The 22112-nt window shown below is 38.5% G+C and overlaps 2 protein-coding genes across 2 annotated transcripts in view; one reads left to right on the plus strand and one right to left on the minus strand.

Annotated features, from left to right (window-relative positions):
* LOC116479550 (E3 ubiquitin-protein ligase RNF4-like) overlaps positions 1-22112 on the plus strand; it is a 265307-nt gene that overhangs the window by 27520 nt on the left and 215675 nt on the right. The window lies entirely within an intron of this gene.
* Positions 12971-22112, minus strand: part of LOC116478780 (putative zinc finger protein 66) — a 32238-nt gene continuing 23096 nt past the window's right edge. The window contains 3 exon segments of the mRNA XM_032170283.2: positions 12971-13834; positions 13836-14384; positions 14386-14800. Coding sequence (XP_032026174.1) covers positions 13762-13834; positions 13836-14384; positions 14386-14800 — 1037 coding nt within the window. The 3' untranslated portion in view covers positions 12971-13761.

Here is a 22112-nt window from a genome sequence, read left to right on the forward strand (position 1 = left end):
CAGGCATCCCTGAATGTGTCTTGGATTCGGGCACAGGCCCGGTCTCGCAGGTTTCCTGGTGCGCTTTGCTTTTCCTTAGCTGTGCGGCGGAGGTCTCCCGTGACCCCCGGGCGCACGGCTGGACATCACTGTCCGTCTCGCCATCGCTCCCTACGGCGTCAAAGACACCCGCTCACTCCATCTGCCCTTGGCGAAGGTCGGTGCCACGTGGGTGTCAGTGAGTGGGTGACAGTGAAAAGAATTCTACTGTGGTGAATGAGTGGGCGACATTGATCAAGTACCTCCTGTAGTGAACAGGTGCCCACCGTGATGAATGAGTGGCTGACAGAAATAGGTTCCCACTGTGATGTCTGTGTCAGAGGCAGTGAACACGTTGCCACTGTGGTGAATGAGTGGATTACAGTGAACAGGTTCCCACTGTGGTGAATGAGTGGCTGACAGCTAACAGGTTCTTACTGTGATGAGTGAGTGGGTGACAGTTGAAAAGTTCCCACTGTGATAAATGAGTGGCTGACAGTGAAGTTTCTCACTCGGGTGAATGAGTGGGTGACAGTTAACTGGTTCCCAGTGTGGTGAATGAGTTGGCGACATTTAACATGTTTCCACTGTGATGAATGTGTGGCTGACAGTGAACAGCTTCCCACTGTGATGAGTAAGTAGGTGACAGTGAACATGTTCCACGGTGATGAATGTGCGGTTGACAGTAAACAAGTTATCGCTGTGATGAATGAGTGGGTGACAGTAAAAAGGGAAGAGGTTTCCACTGTGATGATTAAGTGATAGTTAACATGTTTCTACTGCGGTGAACGAGTGGGTGACAGTGAACTGGTTCCCACTGTGGTGAAAGTGTGGCTGAAAATGAACAGCTTCCCAGTGTGAAGAATGCGCCGTTGACAGTGAAAAGGTACCTCCTGCAATGAATGAGTGGGTGACAGTGAACAGTTTCTCTCTGTGATGAACGAGTTGATGACAGTGAACAGCTTCCCAGAGTGGTAAATGAGTGAGTGTGAGTGAACAGGTTTCCACCGTAATGAGTGGGTCGTTGACAATGCACAGGTTTTCACTGTGATGAATGAGTGGGTGAGAGTGAAGAGGTTCCCACTGTGATGACTGAGTGGTTGACAGTGAAAAGGTTCCCACTGTGGTGAATGAGTGGTTGACATTGAAAAGGTTCCCACTGTGGTGAATGAGTGGCTGACAATGAAAAAGTTTTCACTGTTTTGAATGTTTGGATGACAGTGAACAGATTCCCACAGTGATGAATGGCTGACAGTGAACAGATTCCCACTGTGATGAATGTGTGATAGTGAACAAGTTCCCACAGTGATGAGTGTGTGAGTGATAGTGAACAGGTTAGCACTGAGGTGAGTGAGTGGGTGACAGTAAAAAAGTTTCCACTTTGGTGAGTGAGTGGCTAACAGTGAATAGGTTCTTACTGTTGTGAATCAGTGGTGGGCAGTGTACATGTTCCCCCATGAAGAATGAGTGGTTGACATTGAATAAGTTCCTCCTGTAATGAATGAGTGTGTGACAGTGTACAGTACCCACAGTGATGAAGTGCGATGAACGAGCGCGTGATAGTGAAATGTTTCCCACTGTGGTGAATGAGGGCCTGACAGTGAATAGGTACAAACTCTGATGAATGAGTGGCTGACAGTGAACAGGTTTCCACTGTGATGAGAAAGTGGGTGACAGTGAATAAGTTTATACTGAGGTGAATGAGTAGGTTACAGAGAACAAAGTCCCACTGTGGTGAATGAGTCACTGACCGTGAACAGTTTCCTACTGTGATGAATAATTGGGTGACAGTGAACAGATACCTCCTGTAATGGATGAGTGAGTGACTGTGAACAGGTTTCCACTGTGGTGAATGAGTGGGTGACATTGAACAGGTTCCTACTCTGGTAAATAATTGGGTGAGAGTGAACAGGTTCCCACTATGATGAGTGAGTGGGTGAGAGTGAACATCTTTCCACTATGATGCATGAGTGGGTGACAGTGAAAAGTTTCCCACTGTGGTGAGTGAATGGTTGACAGTGAACAGGTTCCCACTGTGATGCATATATAGGTGACAGTCAACAGGTTCCCACTGTGATGAGTGAGTGGGTGACAGTAAAGAAGTTTCTTCTGTGATGAGTAAGTGGGTGACATTGAAGTTTTCCACTGTGATGAGTGTGTGGGTGAATGAGTCGGTGACAGTGAGCAGTTTTCTGCTGTGGTGAGTGAGTGGGTGAGAGTGAACGGATTCCCACTGTGATGAGTGCATGGGTGAGAGTGAACAGGTTCTTACTTTGGTGAATGAGTGGCTGACAATTAACAGGTCCCCACTGTGATGAGTGAGTGGAAGACAGTGAACAAGTTCCCACTGTGGTGAATGAGTGGCTGACAGTGAACAGGTTCCCACTGTGATGAATGAGTGGGCGGCAGTTAACAGGTGCCTCCTGTAATGAATCAGTGGGTGACAGTGAACAGGTTCCCACTGTGATAAATGAGTGGGTGACAGTAAACAGGTTCTCACTGTGATGAATGAGTTGGTGAGAGTGAACAGTTTCCCAATGTTATGAGTGAGTGGGTGAAAGTGAAGAGGTTCTCACTATAGTGAGTGAGTGGGTGACAGTGTACAGGTTCTCTCTGTGATGAAAGAGGGGTGACAGTGAACAGGTTCCTCTTGTAATGAATGAGTGTGTGACTGTGAAGAGGTTTCCCCTGTGGTGAAAGAGTAGCTGACAGTGAACAGGCTTCTACTGCAGTGAACGAGTGGGAGCCAGTGAACTCTTACCTACTGTTGTGAATGTGTGGCTAACAGGAAACAGATTCCCACTGTGATGAATGAGTGAGTGACAGTGAACAGAAATCTACTGTGGTGAACGAATGGATGACAGTTATCAGATTCCTCCATTAATGTATGAGTGGGTGACAGTGAACAGGTACCCACTGTGATTAACGAGTGGCTGACATTAAACAGGTTCTACTATGATGAGTGTGTGGGTGACAGTGATCAGGTTGCTACTGCAGTGAACAAGTGGATGACAGGGAACAGGTTACCACTGTGGTTAAAGAGTGGCTGACAGTGAAAAGGTTCCCACTATAATGAATGAGTGGGTGACAATGAACAGCTTTCTCCTGTAATTAATGAGTATGTGACAGTGAACAGGTTCTCACCGTGTTGACTGAGTGGGTGACAGTGATCAGGTTCCCACTGTGGTGATTGAGCCATTGAGAGTGAACACGTTGCCAATATGATGTGTGAGTGGATGACAGTGAACAGGTTCCAACTGTGGTGAATGAGTGGGTGAGAGTGTACAGGTTCCCACTGTGGTGAACCAGTGGGTGGCACTGAATAGGTTCCCAATGTGATGAGTGAGTGGGTGACAGTGAACAGGTTCCCAATGTGATGAGTGAGTGAGTGACAGTGTACAGGTTCCCACTAGGGTGAATGAGTGGGTGACAGTGTACCGCTTCCCACTGTGAAGAATGACTGGGTGACACTGAATAGATTCCCACTGTGATAACTGAGTGCATGACAGTAAACAGGTTCCCAATGTGCTGAATGAGTGGCTGACAGGGAACAGGTTCTCACTGTGGTGAATGACTAGGTGAGAGAGAACAGTTTTTCACAGTGGTGAATGAGTGGCTGACAATGAACACGTTCCCACTGTGATGAATGAGTGGGTGAGAGTGAACAATTTTCTTCGATAATGAATGAGTGAGTGACAGTGAACATGTTTCCCTGTGATCAATCAGTGGATGACAGTGAAGAGTTTACCACTGTAGTGAATGTGTGGGTGAGAATGAACAGGTTCCCACAGTGGTGAATGAGTGGCTGACAGTGAACAGGTTCTTACTGTGATGAGTGAGTGTGTGATTGTGAAGAGCTTCCCACAGTGATGAATGAATGTGTAACTGTTAACAAATTCCCACTGTGATAAATGAGTGGGTGAGAGTGAACAGGTTTCCATTGTGGTAAATAAGTGGCTGACAGTGAACAGGTTTCCACTGTGGTGGATGAGTCAGTGACGATGAACAGCTTCCCACTGTGATGAGTGAGCGTGTGACAACAAATAGGTTCCCAGTGTTATGAATGTGTGGGTGACAGTGAACAGGTTCCCCTGTCAGAGGATAACTTGAAGTATTTTAAAGATGTTCTCTAAGAATCTAAAACTATTTTTAAGTTTCTATAAATGTTTCTTAGGCATTTTTAGTTTCCAAAAAAACTTTCATATAATGTCAGTTTCATTTTTCTGAAGAATTTAAATAGAGTAAAATTATACACATCAAAAAACCTACTTTTCTTGTAATGGATCAACTTAATTTTCAGAACAAATATGTTAACTTCACAAAATTTTATGCTGACCAGTTTGCTCAGTAGCCTCTTTCATACAACTGGGAGAGATGACACAAAGACGTAGCATTCATGTTGGGTGAGAGATTAAATGACTACCAGTAGCTAATTTCTGTTTTACTAATAAATGTTGATTTTCATTTCTATATTTTCTGAAGTTTTGTTAATAATGAAGTAGTAACTTTTATCCAGGAAATTTGAAAAAACTTATTTTTTAATCAGCCATAATAGTATGCAAAAACAGAGAAATGAAGGTTAACAGTCATAATTTATATATTAAAATTAAAATACTTCTAGAAATAAAGACGGGAAAGGAGAAAGAAATATACAAACAAATAAAAGGCAGCCTGGTGAACATGGTGAAAGCCTGCCTCTACTAAAATTACAAAAATTAGCCTGGTGTGGTGGCTCATACCTGTAACCTCAGCTACTCAGGAGGCTTAGGCATGAGTATCACTTGAACCTGGGAGGCAGAGTTTGCAGTGAGCAGAGATCACGCCACTGCACTCCAGCATGGGCGACAGAATGAGACTCCATCTCAAACAAAACAACAAAAACAAAATCAAAATAGAAGGAAGTGGATTACTCACAATAGCTAAGGTATGAAATCAACCTAAGTGTCCATCAATAGGTGAATGGAAAAAGAAAATATGGTATATGTACGCAATGCTATTCAGCCCTTAAAAATACGACAGTCTTGTTATTTGCAACAACTTTCATGAACCTGAAAGATATTATACTAAGTAAAATAAGTCAACACAGAAAAAAACAGAAAACATAATCTTTTTTTTTTTTTTTTTTGAGGCGGAGTTTTGCTCTTGTCGCCCAGGCTGGAGTGCAGTGGCACCATCTCCACTCACTGCAACATCCACCTCTCAGGTTCAAGCGATTCTCCTGCCTCAGCTTCCTCAGTACCTGGGATTACAGGCACGTGCCACCATACCCAGCAAATTTTTATATTTTCGGTAGAGAGAGTTTTCCCATGTTGGCCAGGCTAGTTTCAAACTCCTGACTTCAAGTGATCCACCCACCTCGGCCTCTCAAAGTGTTGGGATTACAGGCAGGAGCCACTGTGCCTGACTCATATAATCTTATTTCTATGTAAAGTGTAAAAAAAAATTTAAACTCATAGAAGCAGACAGTACAATAATGACACACAAAAAAATCCCCTATGAAGTTTTTTGTCTGGTAAAGAGAGCTTATTCATGATCTTTCAGGGATTTTTTTTTTTTTAATTTTCTGCATTCTCCTGTTCTTCAGCCAATGGTTGAAAAAAGATACAGAGAAGACACATTTGCCTTTTATCCACTTCACTTCCGCTTACTATTAGTCAATGTTGGTACAGCCGAGAATAGCTATTTTCTGGCAGGACAGCCACTTCTCAGCAATATTTCAATGCTTTCTTCACTATATATCAGTGAAAAACAGGCCAGCAGGTCCTAGGAAAGCACATGGTGCTATTGCTTCTTTAACAATGATCAGCCCGAGCATGGTGGTTCACGCCTGTATTCCCAGCTCTTTGAGAGGCCGAGGTGGGTGGATCACAATGTCAGGAGCTCGAGACCAGCCTGGCCAATATGGCGAAACCCTGTCTCTTCTAAAAGTACAGAAATTGCCGAGCGCAATGGCTCATGCCTGTAATCCCAGCAGTTTGGGAGGTGGAGGGTGGTGGATTGCTTGAGGTCAGCAGTTTGAGACCAGCCTGTGCAACATGGTGAAATCCGGTCTCTACTAAAAATATAAAAAATTAGCTGGACGTGGTAGCGGGTGCCTGTAATCCCAGCTGCTCAAGAGGCTGAGGCAGAAGAATCGCTGGAACCTGGGAGGCCAAGGTTGCAGTGAGCCATGATTGTGCCACTACACTCCAGCCAAGATGACAGAGTGAGACTCCTCTCAAAAAAAAAAAAAAAAAGTAGCTGGGCATGGTGGTGGGCACCTGTACTCCCAGCTACTGAGGCTGAGGCAGGAGAATCACTTAAACCAGAAAGTTAGAGGTTGCAGGGAGCCAAGATCATGTCACAGCACTCCAGCCTGAGTGACCTAGCGAGACTCTCAAAAAGAAAAAAAAGTTATTAGAAATCATGAATAGCACTTGTTTGGTTGCTACTCACATGTCAAACAATGTTATTTGGCTTAAGGTACTGGTTTTTATTTTATTTTATTTTTGAGATGGAGTTTTGCTCTTGTTGCCCAGGCTGGAGGGCAATGGCATGATCTTGGCTCACTGTAACCTCTGTCCCCAAGGTTCCCACAATTCTTCTACCTCAGCCTCCCCAGTAGCTGGGATTACAGGCACCTGCCACCATGCCCGGCTAATTTTTTGTATTTTTAGTAGAGATGGGGTCTCACCATGTTAGGCTGGTCTCAAACTCCAGACCATAGGTGATCCACCCGCCTCAGCCTCCCAAAGTGCTGAGATTACAGGCGTGAGCCACCGCATACAGCCTGCTTTTCCTTTCTTTTTTCTAACTACCAGTAATATAAAATTCTTCACTAAGGAGACTTTATCTTATTCAAATGTTTTGAGATTTCATTGACATTTAACTGTCTGAATTATCTGGAATATTAAAATTTTCCATGAACTCAAATTGATTAGATAATCTTTTAGTAAAAGCTTTTCTGAGGCAGAGTAAGATTTATAATATTTTATTATCATATGAAAGATGTGTATTAGCCATGTTTTCAGTAATCACTCCGAACACAGCATTCTCAGTTCCAAGTGTAAAAAGTGTAGAGGTTCCTCTTCAAAGACTTTCCTCCCCATGTAATTAGGAATAAACAGTAACTTCTCTTAGAAGCAAAATTTATCCAAAGTCCTGTGCTACCATTCTTAAATATCTGCTAGCCATAATAAAAAAAATCAATGTACTTTCTTCTTAGCTCCCACAATTTAGCCTAAATATTTGCCCTGGTATGTTTATACTAGTCCAAGCAAGTCCTGTGCTAACATTCTTAAATATCTGCTAGCCATAATAAAAAAAAATCAATGTACTTTCTTCTTAGCTTCCACAATTTAGCCTAAATATCTGCCCTGGCATGCTTATGCTAGTCCAAGCAAGCATTAGGTCATAGCCTGTTACTCTTCCTTATTTGAAGGTGTTGTTACCTTTCTCAGCATTCCACAAGTTACTTCCTCCTTCCTTTGTTCTCCTCTGCCTTTGCCTCTTTTAAAAAGTACCAAGTTGCTAAACAATGGGGAAAAATACAGAATGTGAGGTCCTGTTTCAGCCAAGGAAAACTGGACACAGCAGTAGAAAGGATGCATCAGGTTATAAATGACCTTGTCTCCTTTGTTCGGTGTACTTTCACGGCAAAACTGCTGGCAAGTGTACCCTTTCTGCAAAAAGTAAAAATGGCCTTGCTAAGAAAATTAGTGTTCGAGTGCTATTTCCTTATGGCACCAGAGAACAAGCATTTCTAACACCAGTATGGACCCTGAGTAACTCAGGAAGAACTGGTATCCCTGTAAAAGGGCAGAAGAAAATGCTGAGTGGAGGTGCACCACACCGCACATCAATGCTTTCCACATGCACCTATTAGGGTCTTAATTTAATTGGGCTGTTACTTGCATGGCTAGATACTTACTAAATTTAGTCATACTATTTTTTTAGCAGCTAATGGCATCTGTTACCCGTTAATTTTATCCATTTGCTTTTTTGAAAAACAAATTTTTTTAAAATTCACTCTAAATTGAGACTACATTTACAATCTTCAATTTTTCAGTGTTGAAGTAAATCAGAGTAGAGCAATGTGTGTATATAATGTGCATTTTCCTGCCTATCAAAATTCTTCTGGCCGGGCACAGTGGTTCACGCCTGTAATCACAGCACTCTGAGGTCAGCTGTTTAAGACGAGCCTGGCTAACAAGGTGAAATCCCATCTCTCCTAAAGATACAAAAATTATCCGGGAATAATGGTGGGTGCCTGTTACCCCACTACTTGGGAGGCTGAGGCAGGAGAATCGCTTGAACCAGGGAGGCAGAGTTTGCAGTGAAATGAGAACACACCATTGCATTGCAGCCTGGGTGACAGAGAGAGAATCCATCCTTCATTTACTTGGAAACCCTGGGAAGCCACCTATAAAATATTCCCCTTGAATAGTTTAGCCAGGATTTTAGATTTCAAAAGGTCAAAAACAATCATTGAGCAAAACCAAGATCTTTCTGTTTCTTGTTAGTCATCTGGCCATTTCCGTAAGTATGGCAACTACGCCAAGCCATTGAAAAGATGACAATATTCGAGGTGTTTAGTTTAGCCAAACCATTGAAAAGATGTGGTTTTTGTTAATTTTATCCTGTTTCAAATGTTTTCTCTGGTTGTGTTGTCCTGTGACTCTAAAAGAAACTGTCTACTAACTAATCGTACATTCAAAAAATATTCATATTAAGGTGTTTACAGTTTAATCTTGTATTATAGTATAGTAGAATCCTCTATAATTAGAAGTTAATTATAAATTCATTGTTTTTAGGGTTTTTCAAATGTGAAAACAATTAGGTATGCTTTTTGAAGTAAGTACAATTCTAGGACATTACCCACTGGTCTTCATGGTGTTTCTGTAATGAATACTATAAAACTGGGTCACCAGAATGGTGCAGACATGCTGATTAAAACAGAATGAGTTCAGCATTGTTGGTAGACTATCAGTATCCCAGAGGCTGATCATTCACTACAGCTTACTAAATACTGTTCCATGATGCCAGTGAGCACTTTTACTCAGGTTTCCCTTTTCCTACCATTAATGTGGTCCCGTTGTGGTCTCCTGTTTCTCTTAAGCTATCCCACATGAGGGGTGATTATTTCTTGCATGAATGAAAGTCCCTTTTTTACCCTCTGCCATAAGATCCTCTTATTCTCCTTACTGAAATCAACATGGAGGAGGCAGGAATGATGACAAAATACAAACATGTTCCCTGTTATGTGGCCACCATAAGCAGCTCACAACATGTTCCACCTAGAAGTCACTTACTTTCAGGCCAGCAGGGGTGTTTTTCTATGATGTGTCTCTTTCTCTCAAAACCACATCTGATTAAGTTTAGCACAATCAGGATAATCTCCATTTTGATAACACAAAGGCAACACATGAGTAACCTAATTTCATGAGTGATTTCCCACCACAGTCACACATGTTTCTACACTCAAGAGGAAAGTATTACACAGCAGGTGTGCAACAGACTGGGAATCCAGGGTATTATCTCAGAACGTTGTCTACCCACATAAATAAACTTTTAAAATAGTCTTTTGCCAGTCACAGTGGCTCATGCCTGTAATATCACCACTGTAGGAGGCTGAGGCAGGCATATCATGAGGTCAGCAGTTTGAGACCAGTCTGGCCAACATGATGAAACCCTGTCTCTTCTAAAAATATGAAAATTAGTTGGGCGTGGTGGCACATACCTGTAATCCTAGCTACTAAAATGGCTGAGGCGCAAGAATTGCTTGAACCCAGGAGGTGGAGGTTACAGTGAGCTGAGATCATGCCACTGCACTCCAGCCTGGATGACAGAGCAAGACTCCATCTTGAAAAAGAAAAAGTCTTTCTGCTGCTTTTGTTACCTACATAAACAAAGATATCAACTGGATACAACAATTAACTACTTTCCAGTTTTATTCACTACAAATCTTAACTAACATCTTTTTTTCTGGCTCATTTTTCCTTTATGCACCATTTTATATGTTCACACACACATAGAACAAAAAAAAAATATTCAATTATTCAATTTTGGTTGAATGTTCATTAAGTGTTAAAATGATTTTTTTTTTTCTGTTTGAAGAGGGGTTTTATTGTTGTACTCAAGAGTGTTGTTTCTGGAGACAAAGTTGCCTGTGCTTTAATAGGCAGATTCTGGGGAGAATCCGAATCATAAGCCATAACATTTTACACTAATAAATTGAATACAAACCAGAAAGTATAGATTTGCTTTCAGCATTTTCAAGGTGTTGTTTTGTTAATCACCTAATTAAAATAATTTGTTTTGTTGAAATAATTGCTCTTTCCTTCTGAAAATATGTACAATCCCATACTCACAAAAACACTCACTTCATAATTTTCATATACCTAAGGTTTATCTTCAGAGTAATATGAGTATATTTAACTCTATGTAAATTAAAACTAAAAGTCTATATGCTTGCAGGCAGAGAGACCACATGTTCAAAGACAGCTACATAACAAATATTTATTAATAATTTTTCAGGACTCAGAAATGTATGGACTTTATTTCTATTTCTTCTTTTTTTTTTGAAATGGAGTCTCACTCTGTCACCCATGCTGGAGTGCAGTGGCATGACCTTGGCTCACTGCAACCTCCACCTCCCGGGTTCAAACAATTCTCCTGCCTCAGCCTCCAGGCATGCACCACCATGCCTGGCTAATTTTTGTATTTTTAGTAGAGACGGGGTTTCACCATGTTGGCCAGGCTGGTCTTGAACTCCTAGCCTCAAGCATTCCACCTGCCTTGGCCTCCCAAATTGCTGGAATTACAGGCGTGAGCCACTGCACCTGGACGTATTTTATTTATATTTTTGTATAATTATTATGACCATAAAAAATCCTGTAGTCAATAACAATTTAATTGTACATTTTAAAATGAACAAAAGCATATAATCACACTTTTGGTAATACAAAGGATAAATGCTAGAGGTGACGGATACCTTATTTACCATAATGTAATTACTACATATTGTAGACCTGAGTCAAAAGATGCCATATAAGGCATAAATACATACACATATTATATACGCACAAATACAAATAACAAATTTCAATGAGAGTAAAAATTTAATCTGTGGGAACAATATTCTTTAACTCATTTGCAGTTTAAAGCCAAAGGCAAAGTGATTACTAGAGATGTTATTCCACTATATGCCAAATTGTGTATTGTTACCATCTTGTAGCTTCACCCTTGAGTAAGGTGGGATAATTTAAAGTTAGTGGCATAATAATGCTTCATTAAATGCACAGTAGTCTTAAAATCGTTAAAAAATAATAAAATTAAGTTCACACATAATCTAACTTTTTTGGGGGGGGTGGGGGCAGAGTTTTTTTCTTATTGCCCAAGGTGGAGTGCAATGGCAAGATCTCAGCTCACCACAACCTCTGCCTCCCTGGTTCAAGCAATTCTCCTGCCTCAGCCTCCTGAGTAGCTGGGATTACAGGCACACACAACCATGGCTGGCTAACTTTTTTGTATTTTTAGTAGAGATGGGGTTTCTCCATGTTGGTCAGGCTGGCCTCAAACTCCTGACCTCAGGTGATCCACCCACGTCGACCTACCCAAGGGCTGGGATTACAGATATGTGCCATTGAGCCCAGCCCTAACAATTTTTAAATGTACTGTATTTCATTACATAAAAGTACAATTAGTAAAATAATATACTAATTTAAATATACTTTTAACTATAATTATTTCTTTGTGACACTATAATGTAGAAAAGTATTGCTCTGAACATTTACCTTATACTTAATAGAGGTTTACCACAAAGAACCTCTCCACTTATATTTTCGTTATGCATCTTACATTTTAATGTCCTTACTCTTTTATAGCAAAGGTCATAATGTCCAAATAATTTTTAAAAATATCTAATATCTCTGATGCAGAAGCAACTGATCACATGCTTTCACATGTGAATAAAATAGGAATAAAATAACAGCATGAAGTAATTTGAAAGCTGTAATATATAATTATTCAGTTTTCAAAAAATTTTATTCAAGGAAACAAGTATACTTTCAATGTAATTACAATGCTTCCAAAAATCTTTTTAAACTTACATACAAATCATTTATCTAAAAACTGTAGTTGTGGATTAGTTTTTATACTCAACACTCTGATTTAGTGTAATGTCTTAAGTGTCAGTGCCTTATTCTACTGTAAATTCTCTGATACTTATATACATTCCATTTTGAACTGTTTTTATATTTACTGCATCTGCAAAATTATACTTTAGTATAAACTCTCTGGTGTTTTCTAAGCTGTTGTTTCTGAAAAAAAAAAATAATAAGTGTTTCTAAACTTATTACATTTGCAGGACTCTTCTCCAATATAAATTTCCTGATGTGGAACAAAGCTTGAGCAATTGCTTCAGTGTTTTCCTCTGGTACAAATGTGTGCAACAAGATCTGTGATACAAGTAAATGTGCTATAACCCCCTTTATAGTTGTAATAGTTGTCTTCACAACAAATACTCTTCTTCATTTTAAAGGCTTATACATTCTGAAAGATTTTTTTGACAGTAATTGCACTTTTAATGCTTTTATTAAAAGGAACTTTTTATGTTAAGAGTGAGTAGGAATTTTTTTTTTTTTTTGAGATAGAGTCTCGCTGTGTCGCCCAGGCTGGAGTGCAGTGGTGCAATCTCGGCTCACTGCAAGCTCCGCCTCCCAGGTTCACGCCATTCTCCTGCCTCAGCCTCTCCGAGTAGCTGAGACTACAGGTGCCCGCCACCACACCCGGCTAATTTTTTTTTTTTTTTTTTTGTATTTTTAGTAGAGACGGGGTTTCACCATGGTCTCGATCTCCTGACTTCGTGATCCACCCGCCTCGGCCTCCCAAAGTGCTGGGATTACAAGCGTGAGCCACCGCGCCTGGCCAATGTGAGTAAGAATTAAAGGGTTTTCCATATTCCTTATATTTGTACAATTTTTCTCAAGGATAATAGGTTTCCTGTGAAATAAGGTTAAGAACTGATTGAACGTTTTGCCACATTCTTCAAACTTGTAGGATTTTTGCCAGTACAAATTGTCTTACCTACAATCAAGTGTGGCAACCATATAAAGGCTTTGTCACATTTTATATATTTCTAGGGTTTCACACCAGAAAATCATTGTTATATATAGAGAAGTTGGAGGTGTTGGTAAAAGCACTGTCACATGTTTTTTAGGCTTGTGGAGTTCCTCTTCAGCAGGAATTATCACCAAGTCTCTTAAGAATTAAGAAATGGTGGTCAGGCATCATGGTTCATGCCTGTAATTCCAGCACTGTAGGAGGCCAAAGCAGGTGGATCACCTGATGTCAGGAGTTCCAGACCACCCTGAAAAGCATAAAATTGCATCTCTACTAAAAATATGAAAATTAGCTGGGCATGGTGGTAGGCACTTGTAATCTCATCTACTAGACAAGCTGAGGCAGGAAAATGACTTGAACCCAGGAGGCAGAGGTTGCAATGATCCGAGATCATTGCATTGTATTCCAGGTTGGGTGACAAGCATGAAACCTCATCTCAAAAAAAAAAAAAGAATTGATTGAAAACTTATAGGCTTTGCCACATTCTTCACAGGTGTAGGGTTTCTATCCAGTATGAAGTATGTGTAATAAGGGTTGAGAACTTCCTAAAAGCTTTGTCACATTCTTTATATTTGTCGGGTTTGTGTTCCATAAATTCTCATATTTAGTAAAAGTTGATAGCTGGTTAAAAGCTTTGCCACATTAATCAAACTCATAGGGTTTCTCTCCATTATGAATTATCTTATGTCTAGTAAGGGTAGAGGAGTGTTTAAGGCTTTGCCACATTTTCACATTTGTAGGGATTCCCTCCCATATGAATTATCTCATGTCTACTAAGGTTTGAGGATGAAATAAAGGCTTTGCCACATTTATCGCACTTGTATGGTTTCCCTCCAGTATGAATTTTCTTGTGTGAAAAAAGGGTTGCGGGATGATTAAAAGCTTTGCCACATTCTTCACATTTGTAGGGTTTCTCTCCAGTATGAATTATCTTATGTCTAGTAAGGGTAGAGGAGTACTTAAAGTCTTTGCCACATTCTTCACATTTGTAGGGTTTCTCTGCAGTATGAATTATCTTATGTGTAGTAAGAATAGAGGAGCACTTAAAGGCCTTGCCACATTCTTCACATTTGTAAGGCTTCTCTCCAGTATGAATTTTCTTGTGTTTAGTAAGGTTAGAGGAGCGGTTAAAGGCTTTGCCACAGTCTTCACATTCGTAGGGTTTCTCTCCAGTATGAATTATCTTATGTGTAGTAAGAATAGAGGACCGACTGAAGGCTTTGCCACATTCTTCACATTTGTAGGGTTTCTCTCCAGTATGAATTTGAGGACCGGTTGAAGGCTTTGCCACATTCTATACATTTATAGGGTTTCTCTCCAGTATGAATTTTCTTATGTGTAGTAAGGGTTGAGGACTGGTTAAAAGCTTTGCCACATTCTATAAATTTGAAAGGTTTTTTTCCAGTATGTCTTATCTTATGTCTGTTTGTATTTGAAAATTGATGAAAGACTTTCCCATATTTATCACATTGAAACATTTTGCTCTGGGTAGTTGTCAAACATTGGTTAAGTCCATTATAACCTCTTTTGTGCACCTTACACTCATCCACACTTTTACAGCCTTTTTTTAACTGTAAATTATCACATCCACATTTTTTATATCTTCTCAGTATCAGTTTTTGGAAAGAATCTTTTATGCTGTGCTCTGGCCAAAGGTTTTGGGTAAAACGAGAACATAAAACTGAAAGAAACCATAAAAACACATTACTTCACTTGCTAGACTCAGATAAATATACTTTACAAATCTAACCTATAAAATTATACAAACTACATAAGCAAGATGACGTAGCAAAATATCACAAGCTGTAATTTCTTCCTGGACATAAAATGTAACAAAAACATACTGCCCAAAATACATTTGTAAAAAATTTATAAATCAGTTAAGTGTATGAAGGGCCCAAGGTGAGTACAATGTGAAGAGCCACATAGAAGAAAAAGAAAAGTCTGTTACTTATACCCAACAGAGCTCTTTCTGCTCTCCAGTATAACATTGTGCCTTTAAAAGTAAATTGCTGGTCAGGCATGATGGCTCACAGCAGTAATCTCAGTGCTTTGGGAGGCTGACATGGGTTGATCATGAGGTCAGGAGTTCAAAGGCAGCCTGGCCAAGATGGTGAGAACCCATCTCTTCTAAAAACACAAAAAACTAGACAGGTGTGGTGGCAAGCACTTGTAATCTCAGCTACTCAGGAGGGTGAGGCAGAGAATTGCTTGAACCCAGGAGGCAGAGGTTGCAGTGAGCTGACATCATACCACTGCACTCCAGCCTGCGTCACAGAGTGAGACTCTGTAATGGCAGATATTGTAGTGACCAAGATCATGCCTCTGAACTACAGCATAGGTAACAGGGCGAGATTCTCTCTCTCTCTCTCTCTCTCTCTCACACACACACACACACATACACACACACACACAAATGTAAATTGCCAAATCTTGGTTTCTTTTAAAAAACAGGAAAAATATTGGCACATACATCTTTATTTTTGGCTTTTAGGGGCTTTTCTAGACACTGGTAAATATCTCCCATGACATAAAATGCTGAAGGAAATGGCGATATAAGTTGGATTAACAGTTTGAGTCTGCTGAGTCTAAACATAAATGTTACAGAAGCAGAGATACTGCCCTACCCCAAACAGGGAATAAGTCTAGCAAGTGATTACTGATTATAGTACAATTTAACTAAACAATAAACACAAAATTTTAGACAAGACACATCCTAAAAACATGTTTGAGAAATTCCCAAAATCTCTAGCCATGACAACTGATTTCAGACTATGCCAGGATAAAGTTATATCTTAAAGATTCTAACAGGTAGCTTTTTGTTAATATCCAAATCTCAATCAAAGATTACAATCAATACAAAATATTAGAGCAACATGGCCCCATCAGTGAGTGAAGATTGTACCTCTGCACTCCAGCCTGGGCAACAGAGGAAGACTGTCTCAAAAATATAATAAAATAGGGCAGGCATGATGGCTCACACCTGCGATCCCAGCACTTTGAGAGGCCAAGGTGGATGGATCATTTGAGGTCAGAGGCTCAAGATTACCCTGGCCAACATGGTGAAACCTTATCTCTACTAAAAATATAAAAAAATAGCCAAGTGTGGTTGCAGGCACCTATAATCCCAGCTACTCAGGAGGCTGAGGCAAGAGAATTGCTTGAACCTGGGAGATGGAGGTTGCAGTGAGCCTGCAGCACTGCACTCCAGCTGAGGTGACAGAGAGAGACTCTGTCTCAGAAAATAATAATAAAATAAATAAATAAAATAAATTGAATAATATTCAGTAAGTTAAATAGAAACACAGACAACTACTGAAGATCAGAAAAATGAGAATAACAACCAGAAACATTTAAATAGCAAGAAACAAAAATCGTGGATATAAAAAATACAAAACATAACTGGAAAATTTCTTTAAAAAGTACATACCAAGATATTTATAACAAACACACATAAGCAAAATTTCAAAAATCACAGATAAGAGAATTTTGGGAGCTGTAAGATAAAAATGATGTGTCGTTTATAAGCATAGTCTCATGATATAACAAGTGAATTTATCAAAAAAAATTTTTGCAAGTGAGAAAGAAACTGTGATATTGTTAAAGTTAAAATAATTTTTAAAAAGCTATCAAGTGAGAATAACAGCATCACCACAATTTTACTGCCAAATAGAAAGAAGTACTTCCAAAATAACCAAATCCTGAGAATGTATATTGCCACTGCATATGCCTGACATATCAAAGATGGTGAGTTTCCTCCACTGAAAATAACATAGTGAAAGAAAACAACCCATAATCATATGAAAATACTAACTTTCTGGGAAAGATATGCACATACACAAAAATGGAATTTCTTAACATTATCATAATGGTGCAGAAAACATTTTAAATTGTTCTCTAAAATTTAAAAGATAAAAACTATAGAAATTATTATAAACATGTTAATGAATATACAAACATAAAAAATATAATTGGCAAAATCAATAACAAAATGGAAGGCAGACGTAATGATAAAAAATTTTTGTATGAAACTGAAGTTGATTTTTTACCACATTTAAATATATTGTTGGATCTTTTAGAGGTTTTATGTAATCCCAGAAGGTACCACTTAGAAAATGTCTGTACAGATACACAAAAGAAAGTAAGAAAGAAACTGAAATCATGTCAATACAAAAATAAAAAAAATAAAAAAAATACAGAAAAAGAAAATGAGAGACAAAGACACAAGAATCAAATAAAACAATAAAATAACAAGTTTTTCTTTTGCAGAAAACTATTTAAATATATATAATTATCTCTCCAAATCAACATACTTTAAATAAAAAGGTTTATTAAAAATTTTTAAAAATTAAGATTCAACTTGCCTTTTTACAAGAGTCAGTTGAGATCCAATGACAAAAAAACACTGAAAGTGGCAAGATGAAAGTAGAAATTTCATGTAAATATTAACCAAATCAGAGCAAAAGAGCTCAAAATAATATTACACATGTGTATGTATTTGCATGTGTGTGTCTCAGATTAGAGTTTCAAATATGTAAAGCAAATACAAAATTGAATACACACAGAGAGCAATATAATTATAGTAGGATATTTCAATGCTTCATTTTCTGTAATAATAATAAAACAAGACAGAATATTAATAAGGGAACAGAGGACTAGAAGGCAGTAAAAAACAATTATTTCTAATGAAGGTATAGAGAACACTCCTCAACAACATCAGGATACACAGCCTTCTCAATAGCTCATACAGCATTCTCCTATATAGACCACAAATTAGGCCAAAAATGAAGCCTTAACACATTTTTTAAAACTGAAATTTTATATTACTTTCTATGACAAAAAGAGTATAAAACAATAATATAAATAATTGATAAATTTACAAATATATAGAAATGAGAAAACACACTCTTGAGCATGCACTTGTTCAAAAAACTGGGCTGTGTGCAGTGGCTCACACCTGTAATCCCAGCACTTTGGGAGGCTGAGGTGGGTGATTTTAACTCCACCTCAAAAACAAACTGAAAAAGAAATAATTAATATTGTGAAGATGTCTGTACTGCTCAATTTAATCTACAGATTTAATTCAATGTTTTTCAAATGTCTCATTGCATTTTTGAAGAAATAAAAACAGCAAATCCAAAAGTATATGGAATCTAAAGAGACAAGAAAGTACCCAAAAATCTACCAAAAAGGAACAATGTTGGAGGCATTACCATTTCTGATTTCAAAACACATCAAAAAGCTACAGAATTAAAATAATTTTTTACGAGTATAAAGGTGAAAAAATTAATAAAACAGAAGGCAGCACATATATTAGCTTTTGCATAATTACTGCATTGTTACTGAAAGCTAACAGTAAAAGCAATGCAAATTTCTGTCACCAAATCATTCAGTAGATACAAAAATATAGGACTATCATTAAACTACTTAATGAAATGAAATGTAATCTTTGAAATGTAATCTTAGGACTTTGGATGGCCAAGGTGGGCTGATTATTGATCCCAAAAGTTCAAGATCAGCCTGGGCAACATGGCAAAACTCTGTCTCTATGAAAAATACAAAAAAAGCTAGCTGGGTGTGAGGGCACATTCATGTAACCCAGTTACTTGAGAGGCTGAAATGAGAGGATCATCTGAGTCTGGGAGGTTCGAGCAGCCGTGAGCCATGCAAATCAGCCTGGTTGACAGAGTGAGACCCTATCTCAAAAATACATGAGGCCGGGCGCAGTAGCTCACACCTGTAATCCCAATACTTTGGGAGGCCAAGGCGGGCAGGTTACCTGAGGTCAGGAGTTCAAGATGAGCCTGGCCATCATGGGAAAACCCCGTCTCTACTAAAAATACAAAAAATTAGCCAGGTGTGGAGGCATGTGCCTGTTATCCCAGCTACTTGGAAGGCTGAGGCAGGAGAATCGCTTGAACCCCGGAGGTGAAGATTGCAGTGAGCTGAGATTGCACCATTGCACTCCAGCCTGGGTAACAACAGTGAAACTCCATCTCAAAAAATAAAATAAAATAAAGTAAAATAAAATAAAATAAAATAAAATAAAATAAAATAATAAAATAAATAAAATAAAATAAAATAAAAATGAGTATATACATAAATAAAATTATACTTAAAAAGATATAGAATGCCTGAGTGGTTTTTTAAAAAGCATACACTATGCTCCCTACAAGAGACTCATTTTAGCATTGAGTCAAACAGGGTGAAAGTAACAGAATGAAAAAAAGTTATATACCATGAAAATAGTAACCACAATTGAGTAAGGTGGTCATAATTATATTAGACAGAATATGCTTTAAGTCAAGTACTACCATGGGACAATGACTGATATTATATTATGGTAAAGTGAATTGATTTAGCAGGAATCTATAATATTTATCTATATGTATATGTGTATATAACATCAGGGCTCCAAAATATATAAAGCAAATATTGACAAAAGTGAAGCAAGACATACATAGCAACATAATAATTGTAGACAGCAAGAACCCATTTGCAATTAATAAATAGAAAATTCAGATAAAAAATAAGAAAGAGAAAACTATGACAATATTATAGACCATATTAATTATTTTGCATATAGAGCAATACTTGAGAGTGCATAATTTATAAAGAAAAAAGGTTTATTTGGCTCACAGCTCAGCAGACTGTACAAGAAGTGTGTGTCAGCATCTGCTTCTAATGAGGATTTCAGGGAGCTTAAAATCATGGTGGAAGGTAAGGAATAACTGGATATATTATATGGTAAGAGACAGAGCAAATGTGAGGTGAAGAAGCCAGGTTCTTTTAATGAACTAGCTCTTATTTGAATTGATAGAGTCTAATCTTTTTGGTTACCAAGAGTATGTACCAAGCCATTCATGAGAAATTGGCCCCCATGACCCAAATATGTCCCACCAGGTCCCACACCGAACATTGAGGATTTATATTGCAGCATGAGGTTTGGACAAGGACATCCAAACCATATTATAGGCCAACTAGGCTTCACAGACACATACAAAACTCTCCCGTCAAAACCAAGATAATACACAATATTCTTATTTGCATCTGGTGTATTCTGTTAGGACACATACCCAAGCTTTATTAAATTTAAAAATACCTACTGGGTGCCATGGCTCCTGCCTATAATTCTAACACTTTGGGAGATCCATTGGGGCCAAAAGTTTGAGACCAGCCTGGGCAAAATAGTGAGATCCTAACACAATAAACTAGCAAACAATTAGCCAGACATGGTAGTGCATGTCTGTAGTCCTAGATACTCAAAAAACTGAGGTGAGTTGGCCGGGTGTGGTGGCTCAAGCCTGTAATCCCAGCACTTTGGGAGGCCAAGGCGGGCGGATCACGAGGTCAGGAGATCGAGACCATCCTGGCTAACACGGTGAAACCCCGTCTCTACTAAAAATACAAAAAATTAGCTGGGCGCGGTGGTGGGCGCCTGTAGTCCCAGCTACTCGGGAGGCTGAGGAAGGAGAATGGCGTGAACCCAGGAGGCAGAGCTTGCAGTGAGCCAAGATCGCGCCACTGCACTCCAGCCTGGGTGACAGAGCGAGACTCCATCTCAAAAAAAAATAAAATAAAATAAAATAAAAAAATGAGGTGAAAGGATCACTTGAGCCCAGGAGGCTGAGGCTACAGCAAGCCACAATTATGCCACTGCATTGCAGCCTGGGTGATGGTAAGATCTTGTCTCAATACAACAACCAATCACTTTAAAAACACTAAAATTATACACTGTGTGTTTTCTAACAAAAACTGAATGAAACTAGGAATTAAAAGCAAAAGTCAAACTGGCAAATTCACAAATATATGAATATGAAACACACTCTACAACATATTCTTGCTCAGGGGGCAATAAATTTTATTTTTCAAAGATGTCAATACAACCTACAGTTAAAAGCTATGGAACATGAACAATGTGATACACAAAGACAAACAGATAAAAGAACAGAATAGAGAGCTCAGAAATAAACCGTTCTGTATATGATCAAATGATCTTCCACAGAGTTGCCATGCATACAAAATAGAGAGAAATAATCTCTTCAAAAAATGATGTTGAAAACTGAATATGAACACTGACAAAAGTTGGATTATTTCCTTGAATGATACAATAATATATTTTAAATAAAATACTTAGACATAAAAATAAACAAATGGGAAAAAGCATTTGAAAAAACACACAAAATTACTAATTTGTAGAGAAATGAAAAAAAAAACAATACCAACAAAATCGCCTCAAACTCATTAGGTGTAATAAAAATAAAACCCATGTTGATTGCTGGTGGAAAACAAAGATACAGCCATTACTTTAAAATGTTATAAATATTCCTCATTTATAAATCTATATCTAAAATATGTAACACAGGCCAGGTGCAGTGGCTCAAGCCTGTAATCCTAGCACTTTGGGAGGTTGAGGTGGTCAGATAACCTGAGGTCAGGAGTTTGAGATGAGCCTAGCCAACATGGTGAAACACCATTCCTACTAAAAACACAAAAATTACCTTGGCAATGTGACGTGTACCTGTAATCCCAGCTACTTGGGAGGCTGAGGTAGGGGAATCACTTGAACCCAGAAGGCAGAGCTTGTAGTGAGCCGAGATCGCACCACTGCACTTTAGCCTGGGCAACAAAGTGAGATTCCATCTCAAAAAAAAAAGAAAAAGAAACAAAACAACAACAAAAAAAACAAACTATGCAACACAGGACCTGGAAGACATAATTGAAAATACATGTATTTTGTACCAGTATTCACAAAAGTCAAAAGGCTAAACCACCATATATCTCGATTTATAAACACATCAAAAAATGTAACACACACATACAATGGAATATTATTCCACTTTAAAAAGAACAATCTTGTCACATTTTAAGATGAACATTGAAAATATTATGCCATCTGAATTAATCCAGTAACAAAATTATGGATACTGTATGATTCCACTTATATGAGATATCTTAAGTAGTCAAAATCATAAAATCCGAAAGTAGAAGGT

The sequence above is a fragment of the Hylobates moloch genome, unplaced genomic scaffold (assembly GCF_009828535.3).
Source record: "Hylobates moloch isolate HMO894 unplaced genomic scaffold, HMol_V3 SCAFFOLD_12, whole genome shotgun sequence".
NCBI classification, from domain to species: domain Eukaryota; kingdom Metazoa; phylum Chordata; class Mammalia; order Primates; family Hylobatidae; genus Hylobates; species Hylobates moloch.